At 27.3% G+C, this 16,878-nt stretch overlaps 2 protein-coding genes across 2 annotated transcripts in view; both read right to left on the reverse strand.

Moving 5' to 3' along the window:
• The window catches only part of LOC100206883 (potassium voltage-gated channel subfamily A member 2), a 40,579-nt gene extending 25,467 nt beyond the window's left edge, over positions 1-15,112 (reverse strand). The window contains exons 1-2 of the mRNA XM_065791503.1: positions 14,955-15,112; positions 5,798-5,857 (exon numbers count right to left, since the gene is read on the reverse strand). Coding sequence (XP_065647575.1) covers positions 5,798-5,855 — 58 coding nt within the window. The 5' untranslated portion in view covers positions 5,856-5,857; positions 14,955-15,112. The remainder of the gene's footprint in view (positions 1-5,797; positions 5,858-14,954) is intronic.
• Positions 1-16,878, reverse strand: part of LOC100203801 (transmembrane protein 115) — a 78,593-nt gene that overhangs the window by 43,208 nt on the left and 18,507 nt on the right. The window lies entirely within an intron of this gene.

Consider the following 16,878-nt stretch of genomic DNA (forward strand, 5'->3'; position numbering starts at 1 on the left):
GTATGTACGTATGTACGTATGTACGTATGTACGTATGTACGTATGTACGTATGTACGTATGTACGTATGTACGTATGTACGTATGTACGTATGTACGTATGTACGTATGTACGTATGTACGTATGTACGTATGTACGTATGTACGTATGTATGTATGTATGTATGTATGTATGTATGTATGTATGTATGTATGTATGTATGTATATACATAGGTACATACATACTATACCATACATACATACATACATACATACATACATACATACATACATACATACATACATACATACATACATACATACATACATACATACATACATACATACATACATACATACATACATACATACATACATACATACATACATACATACATACATACATACATACATACATACATATATACATACATACATACATACATAAATACATACATAAATACATACATACATACACAGATATATACGTATATTAGAACCTGGTGATACAAATATTAGAACCTGGGCGCCGAGCTATTAAGGGGGCCAGAAGTCGAAAAAAGGTTTATTAAAGCGCTACCATATATTAATTAAAAATATTTTATGTGTGTTTTTCCATTGTCTATACTCCATACTAGTGTTAAGCTCTTTAATGAACCATTTTCCAGACGGAAACAGAATATTAGAGCTAATAGTTGGCCTTTAAAATTTGTTATGTCCCATGAATTTTACATGATTTAATAATATTTTAATAAAACTGGTTTTCACATTAATGGATTATTAAGTTTAAAGTAGAAAACTGCGACTGTTTTTCAGTTTTAAAAAGTCTACTCGGTTATTTATTTATAACCTTTTTTACTTCTATTTATTCTTAAATAATACAAATTTTTTTTGATAGATAAGTTATTATTACTATGTTAAAAATAAATTTTATATCACTAAAAAAAAGACAAATGTTGCAATATCACAACAAATAAACTAGTTCATTTTATTTGTTTTTATATGGTAAAAACGTCTCTTTATAGTGTTAAAATATTTTTCAGTAACACTTTTTTTTAAATTTGTACACAATTTTAAAATGATATTTTAAAAAGTATTTTATTACCAGGGCCGTCGGCACGACGGGGCGCGTGCCCCCCCCCCCTCTCCTCACTTTATTTCTTAAGGACCTAAATTTTTTTTAAAGAAAATTCTAGATATAGAGCAGTTGTTTTTTTTTAATTTACGATTGTGTCCCCCCCCCCCCCCTCCCCCATACTACTTCAAAACCCGTGTCGTCAATCATGATTACTGTTTGGTTATATTTATTATTTACTTAGAAAACAAAATGTTGAAAAAAAAATACTGCAGAAACGTGTGAAACCTTCAACTTGCCATCAGACTAACAAATATTATGTTTATTTGGTGATGATAAATATATTGATTTCAATATATTTATCATCACCAAATAAACATAAGTGTGAGTAAAGTAAGCACAACTTATGTTAATAAATATATCTGTATTAGAAAAAGTGACGACATATTACAAAGAAAAAAAAAACGAGGCTGATTTATTCCAAGATAAACTTTGTGCATTAAAAAAAACAAGAACTTTGCGATATTTTTTATTGTCGTTTTACACAACTTCGATAAAAACAGTTTGAGTTTAAAATAAAACATACTTTATTACCAGTATTAACTGAGTGTAATAAAACAATCACTTGGTAAAGTAATAGAGTTATTTAAATAAAAGTTTTTACAAAAGGCCCGCAAGAAGCTTTTTATGTTGTTTCAGATAACTTCCAGACATGCAAGGAACTTTAAACATTTATGTTTTGTTTTTATTTCAAACAGGATGTTTTGCAAACTATACGATTATAGGAGCCTGGAAACAAGATAAGCCTAAAATACTTTGCCCCATTGCCTTTCGTAAGAGAAACCAGCTTATAAAATATTTTTTCTCATTGTAAACTAAGTTTATATTTATCGATAATTTTTAATTTCCACGTAGTAATCTCATAGTGTTCATAAATTATGGCTTTATAAATTTTGAAACCTTTTCAATTTGAGGAGGTTCAAACTTTATATAATCATTGTTTTTGAATACTAAAGATTATTGTGTGAAATATGAAGTTTGTTGATGAATACAAATTTAGTTTATAAGAGTAAAAAAATCTAAATACTGGTTTCTTACATACAATAAGGGCAGGAGGCAAAGCATTTAAGGCTTATTTTTTCCCCTGGCTCCTATCATTGCAATTTTTTGCAAGGCATTTTTATTTGAAATAAACACAAACATATAAATGTTTGGAGTTCGATCCATTTCTGCATGCTCTATTAAAAAATGAAGCCTCCTACAAGCCTGTTAAAAAAATGAGAAACATACTTCTTATTTAACATTACTTTCTCAATGTTTCATTGCTTCATTGCATTGTTCTGAGACGTGATATTATAAAATATAGTAATTAAATTGGTTTGAGCAAGCAAAGCGAAAATTTTTAGAAATTTTAAAATTAATAAAAAGTTAAATCAAGACTTTCTTGGTTCAAAAAAAAGACACGTTCTCACCTAATGGATACTTAGTTATGTTATTTTGCCTTTTTTGGCTATTAAAAGAATCAAAAGATCTATAGTCTATGTATTAAATACAATACATGCGTTGACAAACTTTATCAACTAAGACTGAACAGCAGTAAATAATCTAAAGGAAAACTTCTCAAACGTTACAAGGAACAAGGAACCCTCCCAAACGTTACGCAACTATGTTTTTAAATATAAAACGTAATATAAAACGATTTTTTTTATTTTCTATGTCTTTAGGCCTTCTTTTCCATAAGATGATAATGAAATAAATAAGAGTAATAGCTTAAAGGTTTTTGATTCAATTGAATCAAATAAAACTTGAGAAAAGAGATTGAATATATTAACTGATTCTTACCAGTCAACAGATATTTCATTTTCCCAAAAGAAAAGTTGTTATAATGCCCCATTTCTCAGCGATTTGGTTCAAAATCTATCAGTGGATCAATAATAACGCGTGTAACGGTTTTCGCATATTGTATCACTTGTATCAAAGCTACATGTTTAAACCTTATCTCTTCCTTTAAAAAGTAATCAGCTTTCACCACAAAAACTTGGTATAATGCCCCGTTTCTTATACTTTTATTATCATTTCGAAATTATCACGTATTTGATATAAACATTCTTTTTTTTTTCGACTTATTATGATCTGGTGCTCAATTTATCAGCTTTTATAACCTTGTTTTAATTTCAAGATAAAACTTTATTATTTTTGGTTTATGTTGCGATACTTGCATTTGTATAACAGACCTTATCTTACTTTCTTTTATAATAAGTTTTCATCGTAAGCATTTTTATTAGTAGATATTTATAAAAAAATAATTACAAATAAAAAATAACTTGGATTGAAAAAAAAAATGTGAAACTGAAAAAAACTCATAAAAGGACTGAAAGCAAAATTAATTATTATAAAATTATAAAATTATTGTTATAAAATATAAAATGTGTTAGAAGTACCCTTTTTTTTCTAAGCTCTAAGCTTTTTTTCAAAATCCCATTTGCGCATAGTTGAAAACGTATACACTTTTAGTTATAAAGATTTAAAATATTTTACCTAAAACCTGTCTTCAGTTATGTATTCAGTTGGATGTGGTTAAAAACATGCCTAGTAACAAACGCCAGGTCGATGGAATTAAAAATGAATTATATTTCCACCAAAAAAAACAACAACAAGCTGAAAAAGGTTTCAATAATTCTTTTGCAAAAGTATTTTTAGCAGAGCTCTAGATGCTATCATCGCTCTTTATAACCTCAAATACACAAGCCTCCAAGGAAATCCTTTTGTTTTTACAAAAGATGCAATCAAAGCTTCTCAAATAGCTGAGGGAGTGCCTATTTAACATTTTAGAGGTTGTAGATTCGAACTAGTCAAATTTTTTTGGGAAACAAATAAAAGGATTTTGCAAGATGCTGTTGTTACAGTATTCAACGGGTCTGTTGTGGTTACAAAATACGACTGTTTTTTCTTAAATAACAACACAATTAATAATGGGAAGGGCATCGAAGTACTTTTAAAGATTTAAAACTTGGAGCTGATCTATCCTAAAACCAATTAATCAGCTTATCAATCAGACAGCCAATTGAGAAACCAAGGAAACAAGTTTCTCTTAATGATACACATATTTTTCGTGGCATGGCGAAAGCGACAGCTTGTCAACATTAACCTTCATACGTTTGAAATTGTTTAAGGATTATTTTTTTAATTTAATTTTTAAAGATTCCAAAATATAATTTGTAACAGACCAATACCAGCCCAAATCAACAAAATTATTTGAACATGTTCAAAGAAATTAATCAGAATTTTATTTCTACTAAACAGTTGGTCACATTCTGAAAGATTTGCATCACAACAAATCTTTATCTTTTAATCATTATCTTTGTAAACTTGTTTCACAATTTTATAAATTGGCATTTAAGGTTTAACGGTTAGATTATTTATTGAACTATTCTTTTGTTATACGTTTTTCTAAACATGTATAATTGTGTATTGCCCCTTCAATAATCACCAGAGGTACTGAGTAGTTCCACGCTGTGGGTTGTTTTATGCTTTTATCTTATAAATATAAGGAAGTAATGTCATTACAAACAGTTCAAGAAGAGGCTGATGCAAATGTTTTTTTGTTTTTTTCTCTAAACACGTTGCATATATTGGCTTCGACAATGTTTGTATTCACGCGGTTGACATAGGTATTGCTATTTACCTGTTTACATTTATAATATCTTTGTAATAAATGTAACGATTCTGATAATGAAACGCGATAAAATACTTTCTGCATAAAAAAGAGTCTCACTGACCTACGATCAAAACTTTAATAATTCATTCTAGTAAGGCAAAGTTAACTTAGTAAGGTTATTTAGTTATCACAAAACAACTATGCATGTTCATTTAGTAAGATTAAGTTCAAAATAAGACAACAAGTGATTCTAACCAAACACAAGTGATATCTTTTAAAATTTATATTACGTTATGTCAGCAATACAAATTTGTATAGATTTATTTTCTAATCTATATTATCAAATAATTTAAAAATTATAATTAGTTAAAAACTTCTAATTATAACAGAAATTACAATTAGCAATATTTTAACAGTAGTTAAGTTGATACCATAGTAACAGTAGTTAAGTTGATACGGTATTTAAGTTACACGTAAGTTCTCAAAAATTTATGTAAATGTTTTAAGTTTCAGGAAAATGTTCGTATTTATTTCAATATACTCTTCAAAGCAATAAAATGGCAAAAAAAGTTGTCTCAGGCTTTTAATTTAGAAGCATTTTTTAAATAGAATTTGCTTAATTTATAATGCCATATAAAAGTGACAAACATAAACTGCTGCAAACACTCGTCGTCATTTTTAAGTAACCTTTGTCTTATGATTCTTGCACGAGTAAGAACCAAGTTTTCTTGGTTAGTATTCTTAAAGACAGACCAGTAATTGTTGATTTAAAAAATTTTGTCATTTTAATTTTTTTCTTAAATTAGCTTGATATAATTTTTTATTGCACTAATAAGAGGAAATAGTTATGGTTTAATTGCAAACACTTTTATTAGTTTTAAAATGCCCTGATTAAAAAAAATATTTTTTCAAACTTGGTTGTAGGTTGTCATTTTATGGACATTAGTTTTTATTTAATAATCAAAACGAAAACCTTGAAAAAAATTTAAGTTATAAAGATGTGAATCGTTTGCAATATTAATCATCTGCAGATCCTAATAGGTTAAGTTTCCAACTCAAATTTGTTCAAGCTGAAACAAATGATACCTGTGTTATTTTGATTTTCATCTTGTAAAGCGCTTGAAGCAGCCGAGGTTGAATACATATCTATTCAAAAAAAAGTAATATAAGTTTAATCTACAACAAACAAACGGAAAAGTATAGGAAAATATAGCAATTAAAACATATTCAGCGAGCTATTTTATTTTAACCAATTTATATTTCGTGTAAGACAACGCTGCTCAAGCTGTCTACTTACACACCCACACTTACACACCCACATAAATACTAGTGCGCGAACGAACACCCGCGCTACCTTGATATTTTATAAATAGATTGCTCATAGTAAATCAAGATAGTATAAAAATATTTTTGTAATGAAATCTTAGTGTCAAAAAAGAACCAAAATTAAGAAAATATTTAATTGGCTCTACGAAAAACTCTCTTACTTCGAAAGTTGAAAACAAATTCAAGGAAAACTGTATTAAAGAATAAAAAAAGAGTTGCAAAAATAATCAGATCAATTATTACAAAGAAGATATTTTTAAAGAAGTAATCATTTTTAATATTTTAGTAGAACACAAAGATTCTAGTGACTCAAAATAATTTAAAGGAAAATGAGTTCTAAAAAAAAAGTTCTAAATGGGTAGACGCACCATGTAATGCTAAAAAGGAACATCTGCCATCATTATGATAGGTGTGGTAACCGTTTGAAATTTACTTTTACTGCAGATAGGAAACACATCCGGAACTTGTTTAATGCTATTATAAATTAAAAACGGATGGAAAATAACAATAACAAAAAAGGTTTAAGTATTTTAGTTAATATTGTTGCCGAGAATTTTCTTTTAAACTTGTCTTCTTGGTGTGTTATTAGCTTAATAATGGTTATCAGTTAAACAGCGTAAAAGCTCTATTTTTTCTTAAAACAAATTATGTGTATTTCTTTTATTACTAATATTACCAAATTAAAAAAAAAAATTCGTGGTAAACTGCAATACCAAAATAGGTCAATTGTGTGGCCTTCATATAACAATTAACTAGAAGAGAATAAGTTACAATACCACTACAAAACTTTTCTTACAGATAACAATTGACCTATTTTGGTATTATTATAAATAACCATTATTAAGCTAATAACTACTAAAAATATGAAAAAGCTGTGTATAATCAAAAATTATTGGAGGGCTTCGCTCCTAAAAAGATACATTTAAAAATGAATGCAGTAAAAAAAAAAGAATTTACTTTTTTATTCACAAAAAAAATTTACTTGCTTTCGCATAGACATGTTAACTACAACATCTTTAAAATTTATTTTTACAACAGAATTGTTTCAATTGTTATTTTAAAAAAGAGCATTTAAACGACCATTTGAGTAATGGAGATCATTTTTAACTCTTGTTGTTTTTGAAAATGCTTTCTCTGTACTATAATAATCGGCAATGAGAAGGGTTAGAAAAATCTGATATGCAATGTCAACATTCATCGGAAAAACTTATTCTAATATATTCGTAAGTATTTCTTTTAAACATCCTAATGCTGACATATATATTAGGATTTGTGTATCTAAGTCTGAAGAATAAATAGTACACAAGATTTTGGCAGCAGCAAAAACGATAGAAACTGTCATGATTGGAAAACTAGTTAGAAAAACCAAACTTTTTCAGACTCGTAAGCAGAAAGCCTTTTTTTCAAGTATATTTTCAACTTGTTTATAATAATAAAAAAATGTTTTTTAATTTGATTTTGTCACTACCACTGCATAAAGCAAACTGGAAACTCTAAAGCCAACAAACTACAAAAATTAATTTTTGTACTTTTTAGTTGTACGTAAAAGCGAAAAAAGTTCTGAGCATTTTAGTTTTAAAAAAATGTTTACTTTATTTTATTTCATTTAGTTTTATTTTAAAAAATTGAAAAAAAAAAAAATAATAACTAGAATGTCAGACACATTGAAAGTGACGCAGACGTTGTTCCGGCTCTCAATAAATGCCAAAATCTATGAATTTAATAGACATTAATTGTATTTGTTTTGCTTGTGATTTGAAATCATTATGCACGAAAGATTTTGTTTAAGCTATATATATAGCTATGCACTCATAACGTTGAGTTGTATACATTAGATCAACGTTAATCCATATAAATTAAAACAATGTTGGATTATATACACAGAATCAACGTTGGGTTTAGATCTTAAAAACAATTAACTTTAGTGATGTTTTTACATAATTTGGACCAATGTAACTGCAGAAGCTGTTTTTAGCTGCGTTGGTATTAAACTTTTCATCATTATCTTTGATAAACACATGACATTGGATCAACGTTGGATTTGCATCAGAAAAACAGATTTAAATTTAGTATCTGAAGCCTTAGCTGAACAAAATTTGTGTGACTTAAACAAATTGACAGAGGTGCAAGACTTGAATGATTTAAATGATTAGTTCCTTATTAAACATATAGCTTATTATTCCAAGAAGCTTATGTGGTTGGATAGCTCAGTTGGTAGAAGCGTCAAACGAAAAATTTAAACCCAGACTGTTGTACGATACAAGTTCAAATCCTGCCACCGCCAACTCAGCACTTGAGTAGTAAATACTTCTGCACGCAAAAATGTTGGTCAATAACGGACGCTACTTTGGACTAGTCTTAATGACTATCTGTAGCTGTTCCAATGCTAAGCCAACAATATCTTCGGATATAACTTTGTATAGAAAAATATAGCATAAAAATTCAAATAAATAAATTAAAAATGAAAAACTATTAGTAACTTAGCTTATTTCCAAGTTTGGTAATAACTTAAACCATTACATGTTATTGCTTTTAATACCATTTAATAGTTAAAATGTTAATTTAAAGACTATTATAACAATAAAAAATGTTCAGATGATATTTTAATTGCATTATATTTAATTATTTTTATGGTGATCATTCAATTCTAATATTTAAGAAAATGTTTTAATATTTCAAGAAGTTAATTAATATTTTTTCTAACTTTTTAAAATTTTATAGGATAAAAATATAACATAAAATATTTAGAAAAAAATACAAGATGTTATTTAAACATTATATTCAAATTTCCTATTGTATTGTTTCAGAGTAACTTACCGGCTAAGTTTAAAGATGGTCATCAAATGTGGACACTTTAACATTTGATGTCGACAAAACTAACCTGTTGAAGGCTTTCTATTCATTTCTGAAGTTGTATGAATCTTTAATCCAAGTTAAGTATAATATAAGTATAAGTATAAGCAACCACACACTGGACATTTTACCTCTGATTGAGCGTAAATTTAGGTTGTTTGTTGCAGACTTGTTCAAACGATCTTGTTGCAATGAAACAACTCAAACGAGCTCGCTGTTTAAAACTTGACGAGCTCATACTAATATCTCAATCAGCTAAACTAGCCTGTCAACTTGATCTCAGCGTAATGCATTTTTTCTTTAGCAAAGATGAAATATATATCGACTTAATCGCTTATGCAAACACAGTTATATTATCAGTGATGGTGACAATAAACCATCAGCAAAAATCAGAGAACCACTTAATTAATCAGATCCGAGCTTTGTAATTCCATAACAAAGCTTGGATCTGATTAATTGTAATTAGATCACATTAATTGTTCTCCTTCAGTACAGAAATTTATTTTAATATACTTAGTAAAGATAAAAAGGACAACCATCTTATCTTCTGAAAGACAACTGCAAGACCTACACATAGCAGAATTGGCTCTTGAGTATCTGGCTATAACCACTGCCAGTGTTGTAATAGAGAGAGTTCTCCATGACAGGTCTGTTGTTAACTCTAGACAATCATCTCTTCGACTTATTCTATTAAATATGATATGATATTAAATATGACCTTTATTCATGAAAACTTGCGGTTCATAAAAATGATTACATAGTGTATGTACATATGTGAGTTATGTGACTGTCACACATTCAATAACTTGTTTGGTTAAGTTTGGTACAATCAAGGCTTGAATTTAATATATTAGTATGAAAATAAAAAAAGTAGTCTTAAGTTATCCTTGTTCTTAAGATATTCTTACTCTTAAAGATTTCTTCATAAATAGTTATTCTTATAGTAGTAAATAAAAGTATTAATTTTAAAATATTAATCTTTAGTTATTAAACAAGTAATCTTAAAGTTTTCAACAAATATATTAGTCGTAAGGTATTCATCAAAATGTTTTTAAAAGTCCATATATTAGTATTTTTGTAAGTTTGAAATGGAGGTATACATTTTATCAGTTGAATGTTATTATTGATTTTGATTACGTTACTTGGAAAAAAAAGACTTCATAATTGATGCAATACATCAATTGATGTTAGACAACCAACACTTCAATGTAGTATTTTTTGAAAAATGTAACAATTTTACATATAACGCTTTTGTTCTATTTAGTATATTGTCACATAATGTCAATAATGGCCGTTATTAGCCAGTATCTGCTTATTTTTTTTATTAGCCACAACCAGCAACCAGAGAAATTACCAAAACATTACTTTTCTGCATCATCTCAAACCAATTGTTGAAAAGAAAAGTAACTCAAATGTATGGTTTATCTTTAAAATGTATTAATACAGATAAATTTCAACAATACTCCAAACAAATAAAAAAAATCCTCAATAGCATTTTGCCGAAAAATTTCAGAAAACTAAACGCTCCAAATTTTATTATGTCAGATCTTACTGTTAGAAAAGAAACTAACGTATTTTTATTTTTTGTTTGTTTGATTTTTATTAGTTTTTAAGTGCTCCAAGAAGTCTTAACAGTCTTTTCACAGAGCACAGTGGAATAGCATTTAACTTAGACGTTCACTTCTCCTTCCTTACCAACAATACATACATAGCCAGAGCCGGCTTTAAATCACTGACCTGCAGTTCAAAAGTCAGAACTCTAACCGCAACACCACGGGTGCTGTTTTTAAAAATTCACGCAAATTTGATGGGAGCTATTTTTATTTTTTATAAAGCAACAAAAAGTTTTTGCTGACAACTTTTTTGCTGACAGTTTCTGAGTGTCAACATATAATAAAAATAAAAAAAATACGTTTTCGGCACTCAAAAATACTAAAGAAGATGAAAATTTTTACAAACGTTTCTTTTGCGGGTCTGTACTTTTATTGATCTTTATCAGCTAAAGTATAAATTAACTTTATTTAAGTTTTTAATCTTGTTTAAAATTTTAAACTAAACTTTGCTTAAAATTAATGACTAAAATGGGAGTTTTTATATGCTACAGTGATACAAACTTATCACCATCAATCAACGTATGTTATTTAACACACATATCAGCACATGATCAATAAGTAATGTACTACTTGTCAAATATTATTTTATCCCCAAAATGGAAAAAATTTGGCTATTTAAAATACCTAAAACAAAATACTAAAAGTTTAAATTCAAATAATAATTATAACATATATTTTTTAAATATTATATTTACTTTATGTTTTATATAAAATATTACGCAAAGATGTCTACTTAATAAAACATAATGTTATTAATTGTTCTTAAACCTTCCCTCTCCCTTTTGATCTTTTTTAACTTTCTATTATTCATTACTTATATCTAGAAAATAAAAAGGAGGTAACTCAAAACATTTTTAAGTCTCCTCCTTTTTATTTTGAAGATATAAGTAATGAAGGACACCTATAACAAAGGACACCTACAGTGCCTTTCTTAAATTCTCACTTAAAACAATGACTTTTAGTAATAAATGTTTAATCATAGCTTGCATATAAAACCACTAAAAAAAAGACTTTATTAATTTAAAAGCTATATTTTGTAACTAACTTAAAAGCTATAAATTAATGATACTGTGACCAAAATAAGCTTTGTAAATTAATGATACTGTGACCGCTTAAAACATAAAACACATAATGAATTGCAAACCTATTTTAACAAGTAGGAGCAATGTTTCAATTAGTAGTTCCTAGTCTCCAGTGGGTACGGAACCTAAAACAGACGTCTTTTGAACGTTTAAAAGACGTCCAAGACGTTAAGACGAACGTCTTATGAACGTTTAAAAGACGTTCATAAGACGTTCGAAAGAAGTCAAAAACGTTCAAAAAAAGTTTAAAAGACGTCTTTTTACGTCATGTGCCCAATGGGTCAATTATTTTTGGTAAAACTACAACTCTTACCAAAGGTTTTAACAATTGTAAGCGGACTAACGGTAATTGTAAGCGAACTAACTATTCTCAAATTTAAAAATAACGACTCAATTTTACCTCAAATTTAAAAATAACGACTAATTGTAAGCGAACTAACTATCCTCAAATTTAAAAATAACATATATGAACTAACTTTCACTTAAGTCAAATAGTAAACACTATGAAGACCTTCAAAACACCAAAAATATTAAAATGGTAACTCGTTGCTATGGTAACCGAAAAAAGCAGCCTAAAATACCAAAAAAACTGGTATAACCATTTGTATAACTTTTGTGGTTTCAATAACACCCAGATTAGTAGATTTTTTCATAATAATTTTTATGTTGTTGTATAAATTAGATTAGACATTTTGGTAAAACCGTCAGAACCAACATAAATTGGCTACGTTTGCATATAGTATGAAGCAGAATATTAAGTAGCGAATAGGATATAAATCTAAATCGGTTGTTAAAACAGTAATTCTGAAAAAGGACACAAAAATTATCACTCCGTTGCTATGGGCATAGCTATGAACATATTCTTTATTTAGGTTCAAAGTAAAAAGTTGATGTAAAAATTTATTATTTTTGCAGATTAAAAGTCTGAATAAAACTTTTATTTATATTTATTAAAAAAAAAATTAAAATTTTGAAAAATTCAAAGGGTAGTTGTCCATTAAAAATTGCGTAAAAAAGGACTTTAAAATGTAAAAAGTTTAATTGACGTATCCTATAAAAGAACTTTTCAAAATTCAAATGATTTCTAAGAATTGAAACGAATAGTAAGCGTGATATTTTAAACAAAGAAAATTTACTTCAAACCTAGTGATGTATAATAAATTTAATAATTATAACTTTAACTCATTAAATAAGTTATACTAATTATATTAATTATTTCAATTATTCAAATACTTTTTTGATTTTGCCAATTTTATTCAAATTTTTTGTTGAATTCGTCAAAGATTTGTAAATTTTACAAACAAGCATTTTGCTTTGTTTCCAAAACAAATATTTTGTCAATTTTATACAAAAGTCAAATTTATACACACACACACACACACACACACACACACACACACACACACACACACACACACACACACACACACACACACACACACATATATATATATATATATATATATATATATATATATATATATAAAATATAACAGAGAAACATACAAACAACAACATATAAATTTAAAACAACAACATAACGAATAACAAAAATTGAACTGAAAACATGTTAGTGTAGATCTCAAAAATGAATAAAGCTCATAACTGAATAACTGCTTTTAAAAAAATCCTTAAAAGTTATAGATGCATAATTACCTGTGCTTCGTTATTTATTTATTTTTTTAGTTATTTAGGTGCTCAAAGTCATTACGGTCTAATCAAAGAGCAACGCGTAATAGCATTTAACTAGGAAGTTTACGCCTCTTTCCTAACTTATGTTGCATATATGGCCAGAACCGTCTTTGAACTAAGAACTCTAACCACAACACCACGTGTACTCAAACCCCTACACTTTGTGCTTTTTTTATTACTTGTGCTTTGTTATTACCTCTGACCCAACTTGAAATTTATATTCTGCTTTTAAAATTTTACGGTCTCCAAGTACTAAGCTTTTATAGCCGAAAAAGCTTAAAACGCCCTATGGAGTAAATAACGATTTTATTAACAACATTTAAACAATTTTTAAAGGTTGTAAAAAATCCTTAAAAAGAAAACCATTCGAAGCATAACCGGACCCCTAATAACGCAGGTTTTAATGTTGACTCTGACACTATATAGTATATTATGTTATAGTAGCATGTAGAGAAAATAAAAATGTTTTTATACTATCTTTAAAATGTTTATTAAGTAGCCTCTATCTAGAGTAGCCTCTATCTAGAGTAGCCTATATCTAGAGAAATAGTTTTGATATCCTAGATTGAGACAGTTCATAATATTATTAAGTCTTAGTAAATTTTGGAAGATCAAGCTCAGGTGAAATAAACAAAGATGTTTTTATTAATCGTTGTTAAAGAGGCGGGATGAACATCAACTCATAAAAATCCAACCTCTGGGTTATTAATAAATTGTTTAGACGTTTTGTTTAGATTCGTTTATTAAATCAACACCAGAAAAATAACTTTATTTTTTTTTTTTTTAAACAGTATATTTTCTTATAACCTTATATGAATGTCGCTTAAGTTATGAGTAGTATGTTTTTTCTCTCTCTCTCTTTAATGCCCAGTTGCATTAATAATTCAAATATTTGGTTTTTCGATTTCAAATGATTACAAGCAATAAAAAAAACAACGATAAAAATAAAACAACATAACAACAATACAAACAACAAAGATGATAAAAAAACAAAAAAAAAAAAAAAAAAAAGAAAAGGAAAAAAAAGAGCAAAATACGGCTTGATTACAAAAACCAGTCGATAGATGATTTCTCATACTTTTGCCATAAAGCCATTGTCATTTAAGATAAAAACTTACGAGGCAAACTTTTTTTTTTTTTTTTTTTTTAATTTTTTACATCAAATTAAAATTTCAAAAATATCAAGTCTTTTATAGAAATCGACAGAATCAATCTGATAATTAATATAACATCATTTTCTATACAAAGTTTGAAATTGAGATTTTATATTAAAACAACAAACATCTTTGAAAACAAGATAAAGATAAAAAACATCTTTAAACGAAACCTTTTATTTGAAAAGATTATCGCTGAAGAACGCAAATGGATATAAATAAACGATAGTTCAAATGATCAATAAAACGCTTAAACAACCAATTTTTAAAAGTGAAAAAAAAATCTGACCTTGATGAAGGTTTTGAAATAAACCATAAAATAAATAAATAAATAAAACAAGTTATATTACATAAAAGAAAAAGATAAGAAAAATGGTTTGTATCTTGACCATTGATTTAAAAAGATTTTTTAACACCACGTTCACTCCCACGGAAACGTAAAACAAAAACAACAACAAAATAAACTTTTTATTTATAAGTTGCAATTTTATCAATTTCAAACGAATAGAAAGAATATTCTTACTTTTAGCCTTCAAGCATATTTGATGCTTGTTCAAACTCGGATTCAACTTATCATATTCTTTTAAAAGTTATATTTAATCGCTTTCAAAACTTATTAATGATCAAATCAACCAAAGATTAAATGTATAAAAATAGGTGAACTTTACTTCAAGGAAAAAAAGTCGAATTATTTACGAACGTGCTACCGATTTTCCCATGAAGTTCTTTCATAACTTTTAACGTTCGCGAGCATGCATAAATTATTTAACCGTTGGCTTGAATATGAAATTACAGAGAAGCATAATAAAAAGAATTGGCAATAAAGTCGTTAAATGTCATGGGCTTTATGTGATCCTTAAAAAACATTGCCGATAATAAGTCCTCGCTATAAGATTTACACCCATTGAGGAAACGTGTAAGCAATTCAAATAGTATTTTTTGCGCAAATAATATAGAAATTGCAAAAGGAATCGGGAATTTGTTCTCTATAATTCTATTAGCTCTAAATAACTTCATAAGAAGCAGATGGATTTTGTCATTGGTCAAAGAAGATTTTTTTTTTTCACATTCTTATCAACAATTAATAAATAATAATCGTGACACTTGTTGCTTTAATCGTGCCGATCGTGTCGCTTTTAACGTAACACTTAACGATTTTAAAATTAAACCAAATAAATAACGTCATCTCAAAACAATACAACTAAAAAAATTGGAGTTTGTATGGTAGCAACAGTGCCGTTTTATGGATGAATATAAGCAACTACCAATGTCTATCAATAAAGCGGAAAAATTTCACCAAAATGCATAACAAAAATGATGAAAAATACAAATTTTTAAATAAATTCTTTTTTTTTTTAAAGTCAAAAGGTAATTTTTGGGCTTTGAGTTGCAAATACCAGTATACCAGAAATATCCTGATACCATTCCTCCCCCATGTTTCATTAATTTTGAAGAAATTGAGTTTGTTTTATTATTTTTGTTCGCAATCTGGAAATAATTTTTATAAAAGATAATTTTTAAATTTATTTATACCATTTCAGCGCTTTTTAATTGATGAGCCAACACTTCTTTGTATTATTAAAATATGAACGTTTCTAATGTAATTTACGCAAACTTAAAATATTTAAAGTAATCTTTGTTTACGTAATTTATTTAATTATATAGTACTATAATATTATATATTGATTATATGTATTTATAATGCTTTAAAGAAGTTTTATGCGTAATAACCATACAAATAAATTACTTTTAGTGAAGACAAAATTTCTCGCATACTTTTTTATTTCTTTATATTTAAAATTTTACGTTAATCTATTCTCTAAAAAAAATAACAAAATAATGTACTAATTATATTATATTGTTGTAATATAACAATCTAATTTCTGCTTTTATAATTCTTACCTATCATGACCAAGTCATAAACAGGAAATCGCAACAGTTTATCTACAGTACAGTATATGAAAAAAAAAAAAATTTTTCAAAATTTTTCAAAGCGCTGATGAAAAATCAGAACTTAAATTTTAATATAATAGCTATTAGAAAAAATACATCACCAAAGGAATTTAAACAACGTTGGTTGTAACACGCGGTATTCTTTACGAGAGGTTTTACAATTCGTTTCTCATATATTTTTGACAATGACGAATTTGACAATATTGAATTTCTAAAGCTCCGGGTGTACAAGAAATTGTAGATCCTCCTTATAAACAAGTTTAAATTTAATTAAATTTAGATGTAATAGATGTTTAGATGGTAAATGATGAAATATAAATCATAACGTTCGTTGTTTTCTTATTTGGCATAATTCATAGGAGCAAAACAGAGCATAGTGCATAAAGCAAAATAGAGTCTGGTTGACCAAAAAATAAAAATGGAAGTCAGTTTATATCCCACCACTATACAACCTGTTGTGAACTCGCAATAAAACATAATATTAAATATTAATA

This window comes from Hydra vulgaris, chromosome 02 (assembly GCF_038396675.1).
Source record: "Hydra vulgaris chromosome 02, alternate assembly HydraT2T_AEP".
In the NCBI taxonomy this organism is placed as follows: domain Eukaryota; kingdom Metazoa; phylum Cnidaria; class Hydrozoa; order Anthoathecata; family Hydridae; genus Hydra; species Hydra vulgaris.